Here is a 23,869-nt window from a genome sequence, read left to right as displayed (position 1 = left end):
ACTACAGTAACAACTACTCTTTCTCAAGAGAAAATGGCTTCCAAAAGTAACGAAGATGTCACTCTAACATGTCTAATATGAAAGCCTAATCCTCGTAACTTAAGAAGCTAGGGATTCCATCGTCAAAGAAAAAGGACCGTTCTACAACAATAGTATGTAAAGAAATGTAACGATTCATCGCTCCACTAAAACTAATAAACTTTAAATTCAACCTATCAAGATCCAGTTGTACATTATTTTCCAAGTTTCTTCTTAACCAAGACAAAAGTTATTTTTCCAATAGCTTCCCAACTAGAAATGAACACCTCCAACTAATATCTATTATGTGAATCACGTGTCATTTCTACCTTAGATGTCTCGATCCAATAACTAGCTAAACACTTTTTGACAAGTACACCTTATTCTGTGCATTGATTACAGCTATTTTGAGCTAAACATTTTCTAAGTTCAACTTCGGGTATCTTCGAAAACAGTAAATTAAATACGCCAAATTCCAGTCCAACGCCATCAAATACGCCAAGTTCCAGCCCAACGCCAACCTTTGCAACTGGGAAAAATTGTCCAGATACGTTTTTCTTCTTTCTAAGTGTAATAAGACATGCTGAAATTTTATTAACTGTAGAAAAAAGTAACATTCATTGAAATGCATAATGATATAGCATTTTGAAACTGTGTATACTTCAGTCGCCTATATTTCTATACGTAAAAGAAAATTTCCAATGAAAGGGAAGTCAGCGAACACAGTTCTCGCATTCACCACAGACTGAAAAAGACAAAGGAGAAAAAGAACATTTGCAACGTATTTGAACGTCACTGTCTTTGAAATACAGTTAGATTTCATCAGTTAGGAGTTTTCATGTTAGCTCAATGGTAAAACACGGGATTTCTAATTGTAAGTTCGATTCCTATTTGGGTCAAACTTTGGTATTTAATGATATAAGCCTTAATGCATAAATAATTACATTAAAATAAAGTTGTATATATTCACACAATCATTTCACGACATAAGGAATTATGATTAAAATATAACATCTGAAATGTGGTGAGTGTTGACAGAACATTAGTATATTACATGTGAATGTTAAATACAAATTAAGTAAAATGTGTAATGGCAGTACATAAGTGTGTTGTGTATTTGTCTGCAGTTATTTGTCATACGGAAGTTGCTTCTCAATATTCTCACTACAGCATGAGATTTACGTTCTTAAAGATAGTATTAAAATAGCTAAATATGAGACATCTGCATCTGGTGTTTATTTAATTCACTGCTAAATTTTTGTATTATTATAAATACACTTTACTCGTTTAATGCAGTGGTTCCTAACCTTGTTCACCTGGAACCCTTGCATACTTCACGCCCCTCATCCTTCGTCCTTTTTGCTCGTTGATCATATGTGGTTTTTGGATGACCCCTTTTGCGACTTCAGACACAGCTTCGAATTCGCAAATCTTTCATAATAATAATAATACTGGATTCACCGTGGCTCAGTGGTTAAGCGCTTACTTCTGGTGCGTCGGGCCTTGTTCGATCCCTGGCCAAGTAAGTTTGTGATCGCGTTTGTGATTTTTTTCAGATACTCCCATTTTCCCCCACATTCTCATTCCATCGTTTTTTTATCATCACTGACTTGCCTTAATCATCGGTCTCCCTTAGCCTAAAGGGGATAATCGTGGAACGTTAAAATGGAAAATTTCATTTTATTTTCAATAGTAATAATATCCTATTATAATATCCTTTTATTTGTTTTCAGCAAGACTTCTGCATATCATTACAGTGCAGTGTTATAATAATAATAATAATAATAATAATAATAATAATAATAATAATAATAATAATAATAATAATAATAATAATAATAATAATAATAATAATTATTATTATTATTATTATTATTATTATTATTATTATTATTATTATTATTATTATTATTATTATTATTATTATTACCAGATTTCGTCTTTATGAAACCACAGCTCAGAGTAATTTTACGTTAGTACGATATTTGATTTAACGCTCTTTGTTACACCATTTATTAAAAAATATGTAAGTTAAATAACCGTAAGAAAAATCGTAATTTAGTATACATACACCAACAATCCTTTCGACAACTATAAAAACTAATGTAATTGTTAACAAACAGCTTTAAAAACGAAGAGTTGCGGGTAATATCGAAAGAGAGCAGAGCAGTATTTAGTATTTATTTTCGGCACTATTGGTAGCAATTAATATACGAAAAGCCTACATTACTTAGTTTGAAGCTGATTACTGATCGATTGATAACGGACTCTTTCTTTCTTGTTTCAACAGTGTCGCTACTGTGCTTTTGAATAATAAACATAACGCAGACTGTCTACATTTCCAGTATTGAAACCTTTCAACGAGATACCTATGATGTCTCCAGACGCAAATCAGATGGACTTTTGTGGATTTGGATTTTTTAAAAGGGCTCTGGGCAAGACGCGTGTAACAACTGGGAGTGAACCTTGGAAAGTCGTGAAAGACGAATGGAACAAGATCCCCCCCTTGTGATTCTCCAACGGAGCCTCCCGCAATCGATTATTATGTTGTCATGCCATCGTTCGGAAGTACGGAAGATATGCTGATAACTGCTGCATCTGACGCCATGAATTTTTGTAACTATTTGGTAACCACAACTTGATACGTGGAGCAGCCTCTGTATAAGATACTATACTAGGGTTGCCAGACGTCCCGGTTTTCAATGAAAGAATTAACTGTCCCGCAAAAGGCTTTCGGGACGCCTGTTTGTCCCGGTTTTCGTTTTTCAGATTGAAAAAAAATCAACTTTCACAAACTACTATGCCTCACCTAAAATGAAAGGTTTTCGGAATATTTGTGTAGCCAATTAAGTTTACTAAACAAACAAGGAGTTTGAAAATCACATCAATTCTTTCGTCCTATGGGTTGTTTAACTTTTAGAGGAAAGAAAATAAAAAGGATTTCAATATTGAAGTCGCGGGGTATGTTACGGAAATAATTTCTTGAATATCACTTTCAGCAGAAAAGAATGTCCTTTTTCCGGTGACGGGCCTTAACTACTAGTTATTTTATTCTTCAATCGACAGCGCAGAACAGCTTCATGCTGAAACTTTAATCAACAATGGCGATACTGTTCTCAGTCACTGCATGTTAATTGCATTTAAACTTATTTTGTCCTGTCTACTATCTTCTGAGGCACAATTTTACAATCAAACGTTTTATCCAATACAGTGGATATACTATACATAATTGTGAAGTGAAGTGAATTGAATTTCTTTGTCGGTGTAGAGTGAAGTCAACGTTCCTGTTTCACTTTGATGTATAGTGTTTCCATCATTCCCAAGTGCAAGTGTTTTTTTCAGGAGAAATATTTAGTAAATGGTCATTTATAAATCGAGGAAGAAAAGACCATGAAGTGAAGTGTAAAATGTGTGTTACATTAATATATCGCATGGAGGAAAAGAGGAAAAAAATGAAATTTTTGAGTTTTACGTCCCACGATTATGCCGGTTAGGCTAAAGGAGACGGTGATAATGAGTAATGAAGGAAGTGGTGGAATGAAGAAAGTGGGAGGAAACGGGAGAACCCCGAGAAAACCCACGCACACGGTGTTTGTCCACCACAAAGTTCACTTGGCGGGAGCAGGGTTTGAACCCGAGACCCCTAGCACCAGAGGTGAACGCTCTACCACTGAGCCACCGCGCAATTTAGCGCAAATGCATTTTTTTTGCTAAATGTTAAGGGTGTATTTCTTTTAGGATAGTGTTTCTGACTCAGGTGATGACGCAACAAAGAAAAATGTATCTCTTCAGTCATTAATAGGGGGAGGGTGTATCGTAATTGATGGAAATTTTAGGACCTGCTAAACACAACAAATCGGAATTCAGAATAAGGGACGCCAGGCAGCTCTTCTCATGTTATTTTTTTACATTCTTTATATATTCCGTGTGTGGCTTCAAAAAAGAAACTATTTAATTTTATTAATTAAATGTACATCTCGGGAAAAATACCAAGAGACTTCGAGAAAAGCATATTGGTGCCCATCCCTAAGAGAACAGGCGCACGCAAATGCAAAGAACACAGAACGTTAAGTTTGCTTTCCCATGCATAAAAAATACTGTGCAAAATTGTCGCGCAAAGAATAGAAGGGAAAATCGAAGAACGGCTATCCGAGGGCCAGTTTGGATTCAGGAGAAAAAGAAGAACAAGAGAAGCAATACTGAGTCTGCGGTTGATCATGGAACAGCACATCAGAATAAACAAACCAATTGTTATAGCATTTGTAGATATAGAGAAAGATTTTGACGACGTAGATTGGAATATCATGTTCAGAGCACTGAAAAATCTGAAAGTGGATTACAGAGACAGAAGAATAATATACCAACTTTATAGGAACCAGACAGCTGTTATAGGAAGAGATCAGAAGGAAGCAAGAATAAGTAAAGCAGTAAGGCAAAGATGTGGACTTTCACCTCTCCTGTTCAACGTCTATATAGAAGAGACTATGAAAGAATTCTTTGATAAAAACAAGAAAGGCGTAAAAGTAAATGGCCAGGTTTTCAGCACAATAAGATTTGCTGATGACATAGCATTGATAGCGGAGAACGAAAAGGACTTGCAGGAAACACTTTCAAACTTGAATGAACAACTGGAAAAAACATGCAAAATTAAGATAAATAAGAAGAAAACTAAAGTGATAAAGTGCACAAGAGCAGGACAGGAAAAGGCAAACGTATGGCTAGATGGAGAGAAAATCGAGAACGTTAACACGTTCCCTTATTTAGGAAGTCAAATATCCTCGGACGGAAGAAGTGAAAAAGACGTAAGTTCCAGAATAGCGCAGGCTAAACAAGCATTCAATAGGAAAAGAAAGCTACTAACATCAAGAAATGTGTCGTTGGAGGTTCGTAAACGATTTATTAAGACCCTTGTATGGAGCGTGGCGCTTTACGGATCAGAGACGTGGACATTGAGAAAAGCTAAAATACCCAAGCTGGAAGCATTTGAAATGTGGTGTTCCCGCAGAATGCTGCGCATATCATGGACCGAAAGGAAAAGGAATTAAGACGTACTGAGGGAAGCTAACGAAGGACGACAGATCATGAAAATAATAGGAAAAAGAAGAAACAGCATGCTTGGCCATCTTATTCGTCACTCCGATTGGATCACCGTGCTGATAGAAGGAAAACCAGGAAGAGGAAGACCAAGGATAGAATATTTAGACGCAGTTACGAAGAAGAGGCCTTTCAAAGTATAAAACACCTCTCCCTAGCGAGAGAAAAGTTTTAAAATTTCCATGTTGCCCACCAACCTATGGCTGAGGTGAACAAGAAGAAGTATAGAATGAACTGAAAAATTGTGAGTAGTAACCTGAAAAAGGTTATTGATTCTGACCAAATAAGTAGTAACCCTGACCTTATATACAGCGTAAGATTGGTGTCCCGGTTTTTCGTTTACAAAATCTGGCAACCCTATACCATACCGACATTAAGAAGTGTAAAGGATAAAGTTGAGTCATAATAGCTAATTCAAGCAGAACCTGAACCCTCAAAAACTTCTGTTCAGAAAGAACTAAGGACCCACATATCTTGATGGAAAATGAAATAATAAACACGAAAATGAAGTTACACTAGGTAAATGAAAATAATATGATAAAATTACAAGATTAAAAGTCACACGATGTGTTCACAGAATTATGTTAAAAAGTTGAATGTCGTTTACATTATTACCCGTAAGCTACTCAATGTTATATGCGCATGCTCATGTATACAGTCATATATAATACTGAAAGATGATATTCCATGTCTGATGCACGCTGACCGTCAGATTGCCAGTAGTCTTTACTGCCTGAAGATGAATCAAGAACTGGAGTTCAATTATGTCCTACACATGCTAGCTGGACGTGAAGAGGTCAAATCTTGAAGAGCACATTAAACTACTGCTGTAGCATGATAAGCGTTACTTTTTGGAATGAGCTCATAAATACGATTTACGAGTGGGAATACACAGGGGGTTGTATTACTATTATGAAGCTGATGTTTGCTGTTGTGGTGTTCAAAGGAATTTTTACTACCACAGGCCATGTTTTCTTACAGTGAAGAGCTGTGGTAGGAGTGGTGTTTCAACGACAGATGAAGCTTGGCAAAAAATAAGTAAATGAAAATACAAATAAAAAAGGTCTCCTGCTAATGTGTGTTAAGACTATCATATTTGACATCAGATAGAAATTACTTTCGTACAAGAACATCACGAAATTCCATTCTGTCCTCTGATGGGCATAACATTTGAAGACGCATTAGACGAAGATGAGGAGTGAGCGGCAAATGCGTTACAGAACGCCTAGAGTTGAATTTGTTCTCTATTAGGCGGTTCATCACAGCTTCCATTTTGATGCCGTGTATGATGTGGACTTGAATTTCCGCCTTCCTGATTACCACTCTCTCCCGACTGTACGCTTATCTTACCACAGCGACCTTCTTTGTATTCAGCCAAACGTGTTCAAACATACCTGTTCTCTAACAAGTCTCCTCTGGGACTATCACTATCAACAACTGTACACCGTCCGGACGTTTCAAACCGTTCTTACTGAAATTCCAGGATAAAAAATCTACCCTATTGAAGGTCTATCACATGGCCTCATTCCGATTCAAGCAATTATTATTCTTAACATACGTTACCAGAACTTCTCGCAGTGATAGGAATGCTTATGAATGGTTCCATACGTATCAAAGAAAAGGAGTATCGCATATATATATATCGTGGCTCTGCCTACGTATCCTGCGTGTTATGACTTTGTAACTTAAGCCATACCTCAGGTAGACGAATACGCTGCACAATTTTCATTCACCTAATGTCGCTCCTTTTTGCTGTTGAGTTCCATTTTCCATTCTTATATTTACTCCAATCAATACTTTCAGTTTTATGAGGGCAGAAAATTATTTTTAAAAAAAATCCCGTTACTTCCCTGTGAGGTTAAAAGAGAAAGAAAGGAACTAAGACTTTAATATGTGACCAATTACAAAAATACAAAGTGTCTCAAAACCAAAATGCATTCTACAACAAAGAATAATACAGATTTAACTTACCTTTCCCACCAATTCGAATAACAGACCTACTACCTGTCTTTCTCAGCTATCATGCATACAGGTACGACTTATCACTATCAACCCAAGAACAATCCATATCAAAACAAAAATTTATAGTAGTTCATGACAGGATTTTCAAGACAGGTTACAGACGCAAAACATGAGAGGGGGAGGGGGCGGACAAATAGTAAGAGAGACGTTACAAGATGGAAAATACGAGAATAATGAGATGCATTGAAAATGCAAATAAAAGCAACCAACAAACCAGAAATCAAAGTATAAGTAAATCATTAAACGTTAATACTCAAACAAGAATAATTATATTAAATATTAATGTTTATTTTATTAACAGACGAAACTTCCTACAAAGCCTGTTTTTATAATATAACGCTGTTAAGTTACATTCTCCAGTGGCTAAGATTCAGCTTTCTCCATACAGATAATCTTGAAATGACTATATTTATAGATTTCTATGGCTATTCTCCATTTTCCTATTTTCCAGTACAATGTTCTGCATATATTCTTTACACTTACTTTTTATCTGTAACCTTTTACTACTGGAAATATCTCTTGTGACTAAATGGTTAGGGTTCTCGCCTTTTGAGCGAAAGACCCGGATTCGACTTCCATGGAACTACATGATTTAGATTCCAGCTAAATTAAAGGTCCAAGTTTCATATGGTATAAAAAAGGGCATTATTCAAACAAAGAACAATATTATCATTGTACTATACTAATTAATGAGTTTCACTAATTGTTCACAAGGGCTTTGTGGTGAACAATCATCGTATGGGTGAGTTTTCTGGGATTCTCCTGTTTCCTCTTACTTTCTTCATTCCACTATTCCATTCATTCATTTTTCATCATTACCGCTTCTTTCAGCCTATCCTGCACAATCGTGGGACGTAAAGCTGAAAGATTTCATTTCAATGTTCATAATGTGTTAATTGTATATTCTATACAAGAATATTCTTTAAAGAAACTGTGATTACAGATTCTGTTTCCTTTTCAACTTCTAATGACATTATGCCTTTCATTAATTGTCTTTCCATAACATATTCATGAATTAAATAATTAACTCATACCTAATTACTTTTTATATTAGTGCAGAACTCTTGTTTCGCACATTAAAACCAGTAGTAAGATAACGCACATACAATGACCAAATCAGATAATGCTGGAGACTCAGAGATGTTTACATTACTGGAAATCATGTAAACAATTATTATTTCCTTTTACGTAGCAATAAAAGTTTACACGTACACTTAATAGGATATTTCCACTCGCATTTAGTCTCAATTCAATTTCAGCTTATGGTTTTAATTAACTTAAATTTCCATGAAACATCATACGAGGTTTCAAAGAACGAAAATTCAATACATATATCAGAAGTATATTTAAAGTGACTACAATGTGAAATACGAGTTAATACCACAGCACACAAACAAAAATGTTGCTAACTTCCCTCAAGAAATCGAACATGCATAAACATGAGCAACCACACAATAAACACATTACCACCTCAGCACACACACAGAAGTTCTATAAACCATGGTCAATTCCACTTCGTTTTCGAGATATCAATACATCGATAAATGATCACTATTTCATACATATTGCTTCCAAGGGGTATATATGTGGGACTAACGAAGATGTTGGAGTCATTCAAAACAGGCAGGTAGCACACATAATATTAATTAGATGCGTATTACATCCGTTACACTCACAGATCACAGTACCCGGACAATATTCAGGAATCTGAAAATTTCCACATTTTGAGCTCAAATCTAGGTATCGAATCCTAATATCTTAGAACGTAACGAGGGAAAATGACCAATTTCATCACTCCAGGTGAAATAGCCAAAATTGTATTGTAATACGACTAGTATTATAGGATGTACAGCATAAAAATGAATGGAATACCAAATTTCGAACCATTGCGTTATTTGAAAATGTGCTTTGTAGTGTATCAAAGGAAACGAAGGGTTGTAAAGTAAACAGAATTGGATATCAAGTGTATTAACGCAATATTATTCATTGTGGAATGTTACGAAACTATCACGCATCAATAACAATGCACTATGTTTAGATAGTACGTAGTTTATCTTGGTTGTCAAGAAATGGCAGTGTTAAGAACAACTCAAATTACATGCTAGATTCCCGCAGGACAATATTCCTTCATTAAATTTATCCAACATATTCCGTGTCATTGGAAAGCTTGTCTACCAATCAATAACATCAATCACATATATCCTTTTCAGAGCATGTTCACTAAAAAAAATAAATAAATAAATAATTTTTAAAAAAATACAGGAAATGTGGAAGAAGAATAATAGTCTCTAATTTCACAATTTCGAATCTTAATTGATAGTATGGGAGTAGACTTCGAATATAGTACATATATTTGTGAAATACAGTTATTGTGTCACAAATGGTAGTAGAAGGGCAGTCTGACAAACCTATATTTGTTAAGGACACGTGTATGAAGCAATGGTATGTAAATTATTTCTTCCATACGGAAAAAAAAATCTCTCACTGACATACATCGGAGCTCGCTAGTTGTTTAAGAAGACTAAATAGTGAATGTTAACACAAGAAGGTAGTAAGTGCTAATGAACACCGCGAACACCAAGTAATGTTTCTAACTGCGTATCATAGCTGTCATATCACAAAATAAGAGCGTCTCCATTAGCTTATCTGCGGAAAAATTAGCGGTTTTCAATCAAAGAATTGGGTAAGAAGCTCCATATTGACTTCAATACGTTGGAAATAACGTCGATAAAGTTGAAATATTGCGAAAGTACGCGTTTTTTAGCCCCACGATTGCTCACATACTCAATCCAAGGAATATGGCAGCTCACGGGATAGTGACATGTGAGCTCCTCATCCAAGAACAAAGCCATGGCGTAATTCTCCTGGGTAAAATGATGTTTACTGTCTTTTGGAATAGAAGACAAGATTTATCTGTATAATATCCTGAAACTAGGGGAAGCCATGAACTCTGACTGTAACAACGTGACGCTAACTATTCTAAAGGTCCAAGCTTCTAGCCGGTTTCGAATGTTGACTGAACTTTGCTACAACATAAATAGCATATGGTACTTCTGACTTTCATCTGTTCGAGTCGATAAAATATGCACTGAGTGGGCAACATGTTCCTATGAACGAGATGCCACTGCAGCTGGTTGCTGAGAGTATGGTATGCAATATCTTGTTCATCGCTGATTGAAAATACCTAGGCAATGGTGGCAACTATGACGAAAATAGTGGTATGTATTTAAATATTAAACTGTATCAAATGTATTTTATTTGTTCTTTGTACTCTTGAAGTTTCCGTGGAAAAAATACATTTTTTTAAACTTTCGTGAAAATCCTCAGTACTTCAAAATGCTTTTATAAATAATACATATGTATGGGTGTACCACAACGAACTGTGTTTTGGAAAATGACAGTTACAACATTTTCTCTTCTATTGTATTTCATTTGCTGATGTTCAACAGATCATTAAAAAGTCACGCTTAATTGTGTGTGTGTATTTTTCTATTACAAAACTGTCAAGATTATTATTACTTGTACATACACTAAAAAAAATTTGTTCTAATACAACAATTGGAAAATTATTAGACTAAACATGAATTTCTATCAGATATACGTTTAAAAAATGTTATACAATACGATGAACGGTCAATATTTATTTGTATTCATTACTGTTCAAAAACTATTTGGTCTAGGAATTAATTCGTGCGGTTGGTACGCACACATTGAAGCTGTAGTACAAACACAAAATACATAAATACCTTAAGAAAACTATTGTCCATCGCTAGCCACCACTTTCGCCCATCTGTCAGGCAATGTACGGATTCCGTGGCGAAAGAAGTCCTCATCCTTGGAAGCGATCCAGTCAGAGACCCATGTTTCGATATCTTCTGAAGAAGTAAACCGCTGTCCAATCAAATCGTTGTTCATGCAATCGAACAAGTAGTAGTCCGAAGGAGCAACGTCTGGTGAATACGGCGGGTGGGGTAAAACTTCCCATCCGACATTTTCTAAATAGGTTTTGACCGGTTTTGCGACATGTGGGCGAGCGTTATCATGTTGAACAATAAGTTTATCATGTCTGTTCTCCCATTTTGGTCGTGTTCTGGCCAGAGCTTGCTTCAAACGCATTAATTGTCGTCGATAACGTTCTCCATTCATAGTTTCACCCGGTTGCAGCAGCTCATAGTACACCACACCTTTCATATCCCACCATATGCACAGCATAACCTTTGCACAGTGAATATCTCGTTTTGGTTGTGATGGACCTGGTTCACCTGGTTTCACCCAGGCCTTTTTTCGTTTAGGGTTCTCGTAATGGATCCACTTCTCATCACCCGTAATAATTCGATGCAGAAACCCCTTTCTGCTCTGTCGTTGAAGCAGCAATTCGCAAATGGTTTTTCGTCTTTCAACGTCTCTGTCTTTCAATTCATGTGGAACCCAATGTGACATCTTTTGAATCATTCCCATGACTTTAGGCGTTTGGAGACTGTTGTTTGATCAACGCCTAATGCTGCTGCAGGTTGTTCCTGCGTTTGACACGAATCCTGCTCGAGCAATGCTGTCAATTCTTCGTCTTGAAATTTTTTTGGCTGTCCAGCTCGCTCTTGGTCTGCCAAGCCGAAATCACCACTTCTAAACCGTGCAAACCACTTCTGACACGTTCGCTCAGCTAGAGCATGGTCACCATACACTTCCACCAAAATACGATGACTTTCAGTCGCACTTTTCTGCATGTTAAAGTAATGCAGCAGGACACCCCGCAAAAACACTTTATCAGGCACAAATTGCGCCATGTTCACTTAACTACAAACTGGTGTTGTTGACGCTTTAATCCACTGCCCTATACTACGAACGATACGCGATGACAGGGGTTTGCAACACATGTGTGGATACACGGAACTGTGGGACGCTCCGTTCGTTGCGCCATCTCTTGTCCACCCGCACGAATTAATTCCTAGACCAAATACTTCAAGCCCGTTCAGAAGATATTACGGTAACTTTTCTTTTATTCCCAACCTTTTTGACAATATTATAAACAAGCTTTGTAAAGTATTTGACATATATATGTAAGTTTCCATCATTATATTGTACATAATCTATGTGACGAAGCCTGTTTCACACCTAAGTGGCTGTGATTCTTTTTTCTGAGAGTTAATCAGATTCTACACACATATAGCTCACGCGCACTAAATGAAAGAGGTAACAAATCTCACAATCTTCCGCAGTCCCCCCTCCCCCTTCAGGGCACGCCAATATAAAAGCAAGTAACATACTTTCAAGATCTCGGCGTTTTAGAGATGGTAGTCAGCGATAGAATCCTTCTCCCTCCCCCAGGGCCCACTGAGCAAAGGGATGGATGAGCCCCTGAGCCACTTTGGACGAGAAAAGAACGACAGAATAAATTCTACATCCACAGGAATGGAACCCGATCCATCCAGTTATAGGTAGATGCTGTACGAACTACAACAAAGCAACTGTAACCAAACTACCATAGATACGTATCTGAGAAAACAATCAGATTTCAGAAATTCTCGTCGAGAAAATAGAATCTTTTTTAGTTTTGTTTTGTTTGCTGTAATAATAATAATAATAATAATAATAATAATAATAATAATACTTGTGCGTTCATAATTCGTAGAAATACATTACTTTGAAATCGGATGTTTCAACAGACCGTATTTCTAAATCTATCGCGAATTCCGTTCTAAGCTTAAAGCTCAGTGAAAAGAAACAAGAAGGAAAGCATATGTTTTCTTGGCATTGAAGACACTCTTCGGTGTTTATTTGCTGGAATGAGTAGAGAAAAATAAGAGAATTTAACTATATCTAAGAATCAAAACAGATAATGTCCAAATTAAAACTCTACCTAAATGGGGAACAAATTTATCTTCCTGAAGTAGTCGTAACGAATAGCGTATCTCGTAAATAACGGACACACTAATTTTATGCTAAAAGAGTCTGCAGACTCAACGCCTCAGCAATCAAAATATGTCAATGGATCCCCATCTGAAATAATCCAACCCAGAGAGAACTTATTTCTACCTATCTCCCACAAATCATGCCTTAGATAATTTCCAGTCTATTCAAAAGCCTTTTTCCTATCGACTTTTCACGCACTTTATGCATCCGCGAGAATTTCCTTGCAAAGTGATGTATGCAGCTCGTCTTAACAGGCGCGTCAATTAGGGCAGTCAGGTAAGGCAATTGTTCCCCTCCCTTTCCTTCTGAGTTTGAAATGTGTATATGAACATTTAACCAATATTAAAGTTATAAACTAAAAAACGCAAAACTGCTTATATCGGCAGAAAGTCTTGCCCTCCTAGCAAAACCTGAACTGCGTCTTAGATGTCTCGATCTAATTATTCGCACTATGTTCAGTGTCTAATTTAATATTTTAATGTTCTTCAATATGTATGTATGTAACCAGCTATCACCTACTTTCGTTCCACACATATATTTTTATCAAGATTTTGCTTTTGAATTAGTGTTTATCCCTTAAGATTATCGATCCATTTTAACAGCTATGTACTACAAAATGCGAAAGTATCTTTTTTAGATGTAGATTTTTACTTTGAACTTCTCTTAAAGGTTCTACACGGACAGTCCCAGCATGTCTATCCATTAACATACTTCTTCTTCTCGGTTAACTTACGTCTTCTTTCTTATAATTATTGCTCAAGTGCTTCAATGTATTTACTCCCTCTGCATTATAATTAATATTACTGATTGCAACATTTCTGCTGATTTTACGAGTACAGTTTCGACTTGTTAACAGGTACCTAAGCTTTGCTAACACGTCGAAACTCCCGAAACTATTATATCTTGCACTCACACAATTGATTAGAACTTTACAGCTGACATAGTTATTACATAATATTAGTATTTTATTACTTTATTTTTAGATAAAGCAAACCACCCGTAATGAAGGGCATGACCAAAATCACTAGCACTAGAAAAGCCCATTCCCACAAAAATTAATAATAGCATCCAATCAATTATTAGCACAAAATAAAAATACTTACATGATCAGCATCCGGCCTGCGATTTGGCTCCATCTAGACATTGAAGGAAGAAAATGGAATTGTTAATAGCTATAGAGTCCACCACCAATAAAGACCTAACAAAGAGCATACAATGATAACACAAGATACCAAGAGATAGAGAAAGAATGTGCCATAAGCAAAAGAAAGAAAAAACCTGTGATATTGAGTAGCATTTCCAAGTTCATGCAAGGTGAAATTATAAGATTTGTAACTCGCAAAGCTTTCTACAGCAAATACATAAAACACTTCTTACACATTAAAATCATGACCCAAACAAAATAGACACTTTCCCAGGGTAAAGAGAAGTAAAAATAAAGGTGCTGTCTAGAAAAGCTATCATCAATTTTAAAATGCATGTGCATCGGTTTCAGGCGTTCATTTATAATGTATTAAATAATTTAGTTACGTATTACATTTTTTAAATATATGTGAGCTCCCTGCTGCCCTAAATACTATTTAATTATCAGTACAAACAATTCCATATTAGAATTATAAAAGCACAACAACAAAATGTTTCAAACGGTTCACCATTATCGAATCACTCAGAAAAATGTTCTTACTATTTCTGGCTCTTAATTTCTCTTACTTTGACAGCAATTTCTATATTACTTTTCCTCTCTTAATCATTCTTTGCGTAACTTAAAAAAAATGAACATTATAATTTGAATGTTTATACATATTTATGCAGAGGTGTATATTATATATACAGCTTGATATTTGTTCCTAGAATGACAAAGTAAGAACTGATCTTCTGAAGTGTAACCAAAATTTTGCATCATATAGGCGCTTAGCAGATTAATGGTTGTCGTGATTAACGGTTAGTATTTTCGAATGTACTGCTGCGAGTCTCATGTCTGATTGCCAACAGAATAGACGAATATGTGACTTAAAGCCAACATCGAATTAGCCCGTCGCTGAACAGACAAATTACAGACACTGATCAAGAGCGTACATGAACAGTTGGCACCATAACTTTGTAGTTGGGAGTTCCCAGATTCAAATTCCGCCGCCAACTAGCCGACTTAAGGTTCTTAAAGTTTTCCTTAAATCCACCAAATGGACGGTAAGATGATACCTTTGTGTTCCAGTTAACTTCTATTGAAAATTCTATCCCATGTTCCATTTTAATTATTTTCAGTTATACCTAGGTATAACTACACTAATACAAACTATCCAGGACCTGAAACTCATCGAAACTGAAGTAAGCGATCTACTTCTGTGTTACCGTGTTTCCCATATAACCATAGAGAAAGCAGTTGACAAATCAATGTCCCTTAAGGGTAGTTACATTTAATTTAGAATGTATATATATATTTAATTAGAAATACTATGCAAATTTCTAGGAAAGACTATCAATACCTCAATAACAACTTTGTTCTTTGAGATTTTTACTCGATTTGAATTATAAATTATCACACTTCATTCGGTTGACAGAGCTAGACCGATCACAACCCTTCGCAGCTAATAGCATAATCTACCCATTAAACAGAAGAAAGTTCTTCTGTTCTTTCTGTCTTTTCAACATCTATTAATCTAAATAAAATTAGAACTTTACTCAATTGCTTCTTTCAATGTATTAAGTATTATTTGTAAGAAATATTATATAGATAGATTCAAAGTGACTGCTTGAATCATGCATATACAAGACACAGTACTGTCAAAGTTATGTCTTAGTTGATACTAAACAAAAGATCACCATAAGATACCAACACACACTGATAGTTCTCTAGAATGCTAAATTATGTACAAAGAACTTTTGGAGCATATTTAGGCATAATTTCGCCTTCAATATTTTTCGATAGCTATATTCACAAATTGTGGCTGTGATTTGTGTTTGTGATGTATGTATTTTTGTTGTTTTAGTTCTATGTAGTATAACTTTTCTCATTATCCAAGTATATTATGTGTTCAAGATACGCAAAGAAGAAACCATTTTTACAAGAATAGAGAGTATCAATGAAAAAACAATAAACGTGATTGCCTGTCGACTTGCCAATTTTGTCAAACATGATATTGTAGTGACTTGTGGTTGCATATACTTTTACTATAGTCTTTTTGTATAGAAGCCGAAAAACTGTAATCATGATGCTTTTAATGAATTTCTAGAAATCTCGAAGATTGTATTAAGGCTTGAGAAATGAAACAGAAGTTTCCGACATATTGCCATAAATGTATTGTTACAAGTGCACTTCTCGGGTGAGTATACATTTAATTGGTTAAATAACTTATTAAAAAATGAACAAAAGTATCTATTTGGACGTATCATTTGAACCATACTACTGCAAAAAACAATTCTCTACAGTCCTGAGAAGTTCACTAAGAACGCACAATCGAAGATGAAATGAAAAATTTGACAACTCCGCTGTTTTTAAACTTTGCACACAGCACAACTGTGTGTGAAATGTATCACAAAAGCACACAGAACGAATCTCCTCCTGAAATATTACGATTTTCATAATATGTTTTGATTACACATTTCGAATGAGAACTATCAGCAAGTAGATGTATATAAGCATAACACCGAAAACACGCCTATTTAAACTAATACTCAAAATTATAAAACTAGTTAATTTAAGTATTTCTGATTCCAGTCTCATATCGTACACGAAAACGTAACTAAATTAAACAGAAATGTACGAATAATAATAACTACAACACAAAATCTGTACAATTTCACAAAAACAAGGCATTTCATTTCAAGTGGAAACATAATTCTTTACAAAACTTTTCTTTTAAATGATTTCATGGGCACCAATTACACAGATAAGAAGCACTTGATTGCTTATAAAGCACATGTAATACAAACTATCGACTTTTATAAACATTAGTTAACATGAATATTATATTTGAAATGCACATATATAAATAATAAGTCATACATGAATATTAACATGCGAAGAAACAAGAAGCCACGAACTAATAAGATAACTCTTGACTTGATTTAAATTTATACGCTTTACTGCCTCAAAGATGTAGAAATTCATTAGTAATTAATATCTTCAAATATAAATAATGAATCTTGATAGAATCAACGGTGGACAGTATTATTAATTGTACGAATATAAATAAAGGAGTGGAACTTCTTCCTCCTTTCGCTCTTTGGATACGTACGATAAATGAGCAAAACGAACTTCTTTTCCATATTACTATAGTTTGGGGTACTCTGGCTTAGTGTGAAAACTAATACAAAAATAAAGGCCGTAATAATGGCAAAGGTGATTCAAATCAGAGGAGAATGAAACAATTACAGTAAGAATACAAACCATATCAGGGAAATGATTCCGTGCGATTAATGAGGAATAAGAATAAAGATAGTATGAGGAAATTCATGAAAATAAGACAAAAATTCTACTAAAAGGAATATTATACACATTAAAAATAATAAATCAGTAAATAATAAAAAGAACTATATTTAGGTATTGTGCTTGGCGCTCTTGATGTTTTAAATTCCACCAACTTTCACTTTTAATCTCCTGAAGTAAATCTATTGTACTGTATAAATATATTCCGCTAAAAGTGTGTATCAAAACGTGTACCATGCAGCCTCTCTGTCTTAATGGGAGTGCAGAAATGTACCTATGAACATGCTAAAGAACTCACTTGTACTTCTTAATATCAACTTCAAATTTAATGTTAACCATGATTTCGGCTCCTGTAACTGGATGGATACATGGTGTCTATTATGCAAATGGTCCAATGTTCCACTTCTAGTGGGATACAGAATGTTCGACGTTGAACAGCATCGTAAGACATTTGCGTAGAAACTTAAATTACGAATTAGCACACACAGCTTTAGAAAGAAAAAAAAAGTGATAAAGGTTCTCGCACCACCCAACTATTAAGCTGTTTATTTAGTAGAAATCTTCACGGACTTCAGCGCTGTGGACTTTTCTTTTTCTTTTCAATCCATTTTTCAGTACAACGGCTAAATGAGTAGATATACAGTTTAGCTCGGAATCCAACCACATGTACTCCCAACAGAGTTCAAACCATCTCCCAAACAAACCTAACCATTTATGACTTGGATTTAAACTTCTATAATAATTAATGGTGCTATCGGAAGTTACATTGGTCAATGAACACTTCAGAAAAAAATCTTTGTGCCTCAAAATCTATTTCTCCACGATCCCTATATCATTGAATGCATGCCCTAAATGTCCATTCATAAATATGTCATTTATTACGTGCGTCATATAGGTATATTTTTATTAATATTAATATTCTGTATATATATTTATGTCCTCATAACTCCCTGGTACTGACAAACAGTACACACAGGCATATTCACACACGAATCAGCAGTTACAGTAACTTAGAGCTATATATGGCGGTAACTGCACCCATCTACAGACAATCTAACAATGGTTTTATTTTACCCGCTTATGCAATACTGTGGCTATGGAAGATGGGACCTACTATTTTTAAGGACTTTGAACCACGAAGATACTTGAATCCCGTGAAGTTGGTGGGTGCACAACAGACCGTTCCCCACCATAAAAGAGCTTAATTACAGGACCACATTCAACAGCTGCGGAGATAACGTTAAGTTTCGTAATATGTCGCAAATACCCATTCCTAAGTGATAATATACAACGTGTTTGATTCGTTAGAATTGCTTGTAAATGCTGAACACTAGCATGGTATTTGTCATGTAACTGTTACACAGAATGACACATGCTACATGTCTGCTAGGCATACGCATTGTAGGAGCATAATCAATTTGTATTTATATTTCATCTGGTTATACGCACACAGTTAACTACTAATCTACGCGATATCATTCAACAACACATACATTTTGAATCGATTCTATTTCAGTCATTTGTCTCAACGTACTATAACATGATGAGGAGACGCTAAAAACAAATATGTCAAGGAGACAATCTGAACAGGATTTAGATTTAAGAATCCCCATATTAGAACCAGGGACGAGAAAGGAGGGGGGGGGGGGGATGGAAGTGTCCAACATTAAACACGACTCAAAAGTTACCCTAAAAGTGTATCTCTTAGATCTTCAGCTTTCAAAAATAATTTTCCCTAAACAAGTAGAAATGATACTGCCCTAAGCGAAAAAGTGAAGAAGAAGGAAGGATTATATAAAAGAAGTTGTTAAAAATTATTCCTCTTCTATTATTTGTTCATACGAAAGGTATTAAATTTCTTTAATACGATAAGCAACATAGCTGTGCAAATTGTGTAGTATTGTTCATTTAGTAAATAAATAATTTTACCCATGCAAATAACCCTGCAAAGTTTTTCTTTACACACAAACGTAAAGCGAAACTGAAAGTGTAGAACAAGCGAAAGTATTATTCTAGCCATTTTGCTACCTGATCTTCAATTGTTTTATGGTCAGTCTCTTGAAGCCATGTTCCGAGGATTACAGAATCATCAGCGTGACAAACAACCCTCAGCTGAGAAGTAGTTGTATTTGCTGGATTTTCTGTCAGTGCAAATTCAGCCACCAGCATTCGTAGTAGGTGAGTATACGATCCTAAAAAGTAAAGAAAAAAGAATTAATTTTCTTTCTAAATATATGTACTGTGTCTACTATAGAATGAATGCATACATAGCGTTCATAACAATTTTATATCGAGCACTGCGAGGGCTGCTGGAATAATTTCTGAAAACTACTATTTACAGTGGCGCTAGTGTTCCGATATTACAAAATTCGGAATCTATGTTTAAATTACCTTTGATTGTTTGTTTAATCATATCCGTTTATATTTCACAGTACTTTGGAAACTGCTGTTCGGAATGCGTAAACAGCTGCTTCAGGCGACACAAATCTCTCATCACGCATGGAACAAAAAGAAGTCACTGAGTGCTAAATCAGGTGAGTATGGACAATGAGTCATTAATTCAATATTTTTACTGGAAAAAATCAACAGTTTGGTGTGCTGAGTGGGAACTAGCGCTGTGGTTAAAGAATAATGTGACGATTTGGATTAATTTTATGCAATTTCCTGATAATCTCTGCCAAACAAATTGTTTTCTATTACTCAGCATTTACAGTCCTACAGCTATGGTTGTCACATGTCCGGTGTAACCGAAGAAACAAGTAATTATTTCCTCAGCAGCACTTCTCAAACCAACAACTACTTACTCTCTGTATAGTTTTGGGTTCATACGAATACATCCAAATTTCAACTCCTGTAACGATGTACTGCTAAATTTGACTTACCTCGGTTGAATTTTCTGAGCATTCTTTACACCAATTACCACGAGCATGTTTTTGAGTTTCGATCATGTTGTATGGGATCCAACGGCTTGAAAATTTCCGTACGTTTAGGTGCCCATCCAAAATTGCATGTCAATGTTCGAGGATGCCTAAACCTCATGGTATGTCACACGTTGATTTCTCTCCCTCATTTCGTGAACAGTATCAACATAACTAACAACAGCAGACGTATATGGACGACCTTTACGAAATCCTTCATTGAAAAGTATGCGACCACGCTGGAATTTGGAAAATCAATTGTACACAGTTCTACTGGATGGTGCTCCACCCCAAAAAGCCAAATGAAATCGCTCGATGCACTATTTTCGTGTTCAACTATATTTGAAATCATAAAAAAATCATTGCCCGAAAGTGTTCGCTAGAAATTTCCATTGTTCACACAAAATTACTTCAACTGCTGTAGAAAATAGATGAATAGGCGAAGAGGAAAATAAACAAAGATAATTTAAGGCACACAAAGATCTATTCTTCCGAAATGTATAACAACGGAACACTGGTGCCACTGCAAGTTGTAGTCTGCAGAAACTTCTTCAGCACTCTTCGTATCGTACCTATTTCTATGATATGTCATCGTGAACTTCTTGCAACATACTTGCCTTGTGAAGAGAAATTTCAAAATAAATATACTTACCATCTGTCTACTAACTCTTTCTTCCAGTTGTATTTCTACACTCTGGGAATGAATTAGTCTACAATACACACCACCAGAAAACACTATTTAACTAACCAATTGCGACGTCTTTTTTTTTTTTTTTTTTTTTTTCGTGTTATTTTGAAACATGAAAAATGGGCACGATTGTAATGAAAACACTTAATGAATTCTTGGATAAAGTACAAGAAAATTACAAGAAAAAGAAAAAGAAGAAGAAAAGAAAGTAATTTACCTTCAAAGGCATTTGGAGGTAGAAGTGATAACGTTTCGTATAGTCTCAATCGGACCATCGCAGCAGGCGCTTTCAAATGCTGACCGTAGGTTTTGAGCACTGTTGAAATACTACAAAGAAAAAAATAATATTACATCAATTACTATTGTACTTTTAATATCTGCGTTGGCAGATATATGAAGTTACAATAAATATTGATAATATGCACAGGAAACTTGGAATAAACTTTAAAAATGTATTATTATTATTATTATTATTATTATTATTATTATTATTATTATTATTATTATTATTATTATTATTATTATACTTATTTACATTATTTATAAATTTTCTTTTGACAATGGTTTGTACATTGAAAGGAAACAAATCTCGTAGTTCAATTTTCGCAATTTTACTCCAGAAAATGAGGAAAATTTGCTGCACCACAAACAATCTAAACAACATTTTAAACTTTAATATTTATTTATTTATTGAACAAATAAATTAATTAATTAACTAAAATGACTGAAGAAAATTAGTAAGTATAAAAAATTATGCTGCCTCTTCTGCCAGTGCAAATTAGTTTAATGGAAAGTTGTTAACTTAAAAAGTAATATATAAGGATGGAAAGTCTATATAAGCAATGTTAAGATAAATAACTACAAGTAGTTTTTTATATTTGAAGGTACTAATGACTGGCAAAGGAAAGTATGGTGTGAAGTCATCTAGTGGAACAGTTATCTAGATGATGCGGCGTCTGAAAATGTGGTTAACCCTGGAGATTTGACGTATCCTGCGACGTATTCTGGGTGCGTTCGCGCGGCATCCATCAAGTTACCACTATGATTGCTGTGTGAAATGCCAGATTATGAACAGGTTGTATGCTGGACGAGCTAAAGGAAATGCGAGAGCTTTTTATTTTCCTGTATAATGAGATTTTATACCCGTTGTCAAACTTACTCGTTCCTAGAAAGAAGATTTCCACTAGAAGTTTTGGGACACTCTCCCTAGTCGATGACTATTTCAGATGTAGGGGGAATGCAACAAGCCGTCATCTCTGTTCATATGGTTTAAAACAAAGGCAGCAACATGGCTTGGAAACATCGAAAATTTGTTAGAATAATACTGAGGAGCTTTAGTAGGACATCAGTATGACTTGTGCAATTTCGCACAAGCATAATAATTTACATGGCCTGCGATGTGTCCTCGCGATGGATTTTACTTCGTATTTACCACTGTTCCAGTTCGGTATCGTAATTGTTCCATCCTTGCATCACTGTGATAGAAAATAATGATTTCACGTTCTAACAATGTAACCTTATATCAATGACTTTGGACAAACTAATGTTCAGTACGGCTAGTTTTTTTTTTTTTTTTCTATGCAACCTTACCAAAAATCCCTGAACGAACTGATCTCGAATTGCCTCACTGTGAATGAACTAAAACTACACCAGTTTGCTTGCTATTTTAATATAAAACATTCTGTACTATTAGCATGATTCTCCAAGATCTGCTTCATAGATTGAATAGATCTTTGTTCTGTCAAGCATGTGGATTGCTGAAGTTAGTTCGTGACCAGTTCTTTAATCTTTGTTAGTTCAGGAAGTTTTCTGGAGGCAGCCAATTCACTTAGAAGTTAATGATGATGACTACAAAATTCTTGGCAATAATCTGTGGCAATATGTAAGAATATATTTTTACTTACTTTGTTAACATTGCTAGTGCCGATTCAATAGGGGTAAGAAGCCTTCTGATAATATCATCTGTAACTAATTCGGGACAATTCTGCAGGAAGCTATGCATTGCAGAGAGAGCTCCTGCCCTCCCTTCTAATGTCACCTGGAAAAGACAAAGAAAATATAAACTCCCATTTCATTACATTTTTATACAAGCAAATGCATTTTGAATAACGAAAACTTGTAACCTCCTAATCAGAAAATACAAATATTATTTATTGGCTTCGTTCTATGTCAATTCTTAGTGGCAGTTCGATTTTAATAATAAAGGTTAACCACAACAACCATGGGGAAGGCTGATGGCTGCAAACATAGTTGCTGTCAATGGACTACTCACCTACGACGGTAACAATCTTTAGTCACGTTATTTATCGATAACAGTAAAAATGTCTTCACATTAATAAACATTTCTTCCTATATTTTAAAATTAAGAATGTAATTCTGTTTCCGTTATGGACGCATTATTCTTTCTACTTCAACTACTCAAAACCAACCATTATAAGTAGTGATTAGGATTCTGAAATACGAAATATATCATACAGAACTGTCATTATGAATATACATCATTTTAAGTGACGGAAGTATTATAGCTTGCACATAAAAGACAGTGAAATTCTTCATTTCACTAACAATAATAACTGGAAATCTTTATACACACGAGTCCGTTTATCTAATTCTCTCTCTCTTCCTACGATGCATATTTTTTTCTTTTAATTTTATTATTCAGGTATATTTGCTACTTACAGAATAGTAAACATAAGTTATTTTTCTTAGTATCAGCAGGATGCTTCATTAATAATAATACATGAATTTTGTGAGTTTAAATATTAATTTCTTTTAATTTCTACAACTTGAGTT

At 35.0% G+C, this 23,869-nt stretch overlaps 1 protein-coding gene across 6 annotated transcripts in view; it reads right to left on the bottom strand.

Moving 5' to 3' along the window:
* The window catches only part of LOC145686057 (HEAT repeat-containing protein 5B), a 356,761-nt gene that overhangs the window by 83,720 nt on the left and 249,172 nt on the right, over nucleotides 1-23,869 (bottom strand). For 4 of the 6 annotated variants that reach the window (XM_081758948.1, XM_081758949.1, XM_081758950.1 and 1 more), the window contains 4 exons: nucleotides 22,981-23,114; nucleotides 21,294-21,403; nucleotides 19,499-19,662; nucleotides 14,148-14,180 (listed from right to left, as the gene is read on the bottom strand). In XM_081758948.1, the coding sequence (XP_081615074.1) occupies nucleotides 14,148-14,180; nucleotides 19,499-19,662; nucleotides 21,294-21,403; nucleotides 22,981-23,114 (441 nt within the window). The remainder of the gene's footprint in view (nucleotides 1-14,147; nucleotides 14,181-19,498; nucleotides 19,663-21,293; nucleotides 21,404-22,980; nucleotides 23,115-23,869) is intronic. The other 2 variants (XM_081758952.1, XM_081758954.1) reach the window with 1 other exon arrangement.

Source organism: Thermobia domestica, chromosome 5, assembly GCF_964235325.1.
Source record: "Thermobia domestica chromosome 5, izTheDome1.hap1.1, whole genome shotgun sequence".
Taxonomy (NCBI): Eukaryota; Metazoa; Arthropoda; class Insecta; order Zygentoma; family Lepismatidae; genus Thermobia; species Thermobia domestica.
Note: the sequence above shows the minus strand (reverse complement) of the source record. Positions and strands in the feature narration are given on the sequence as shown.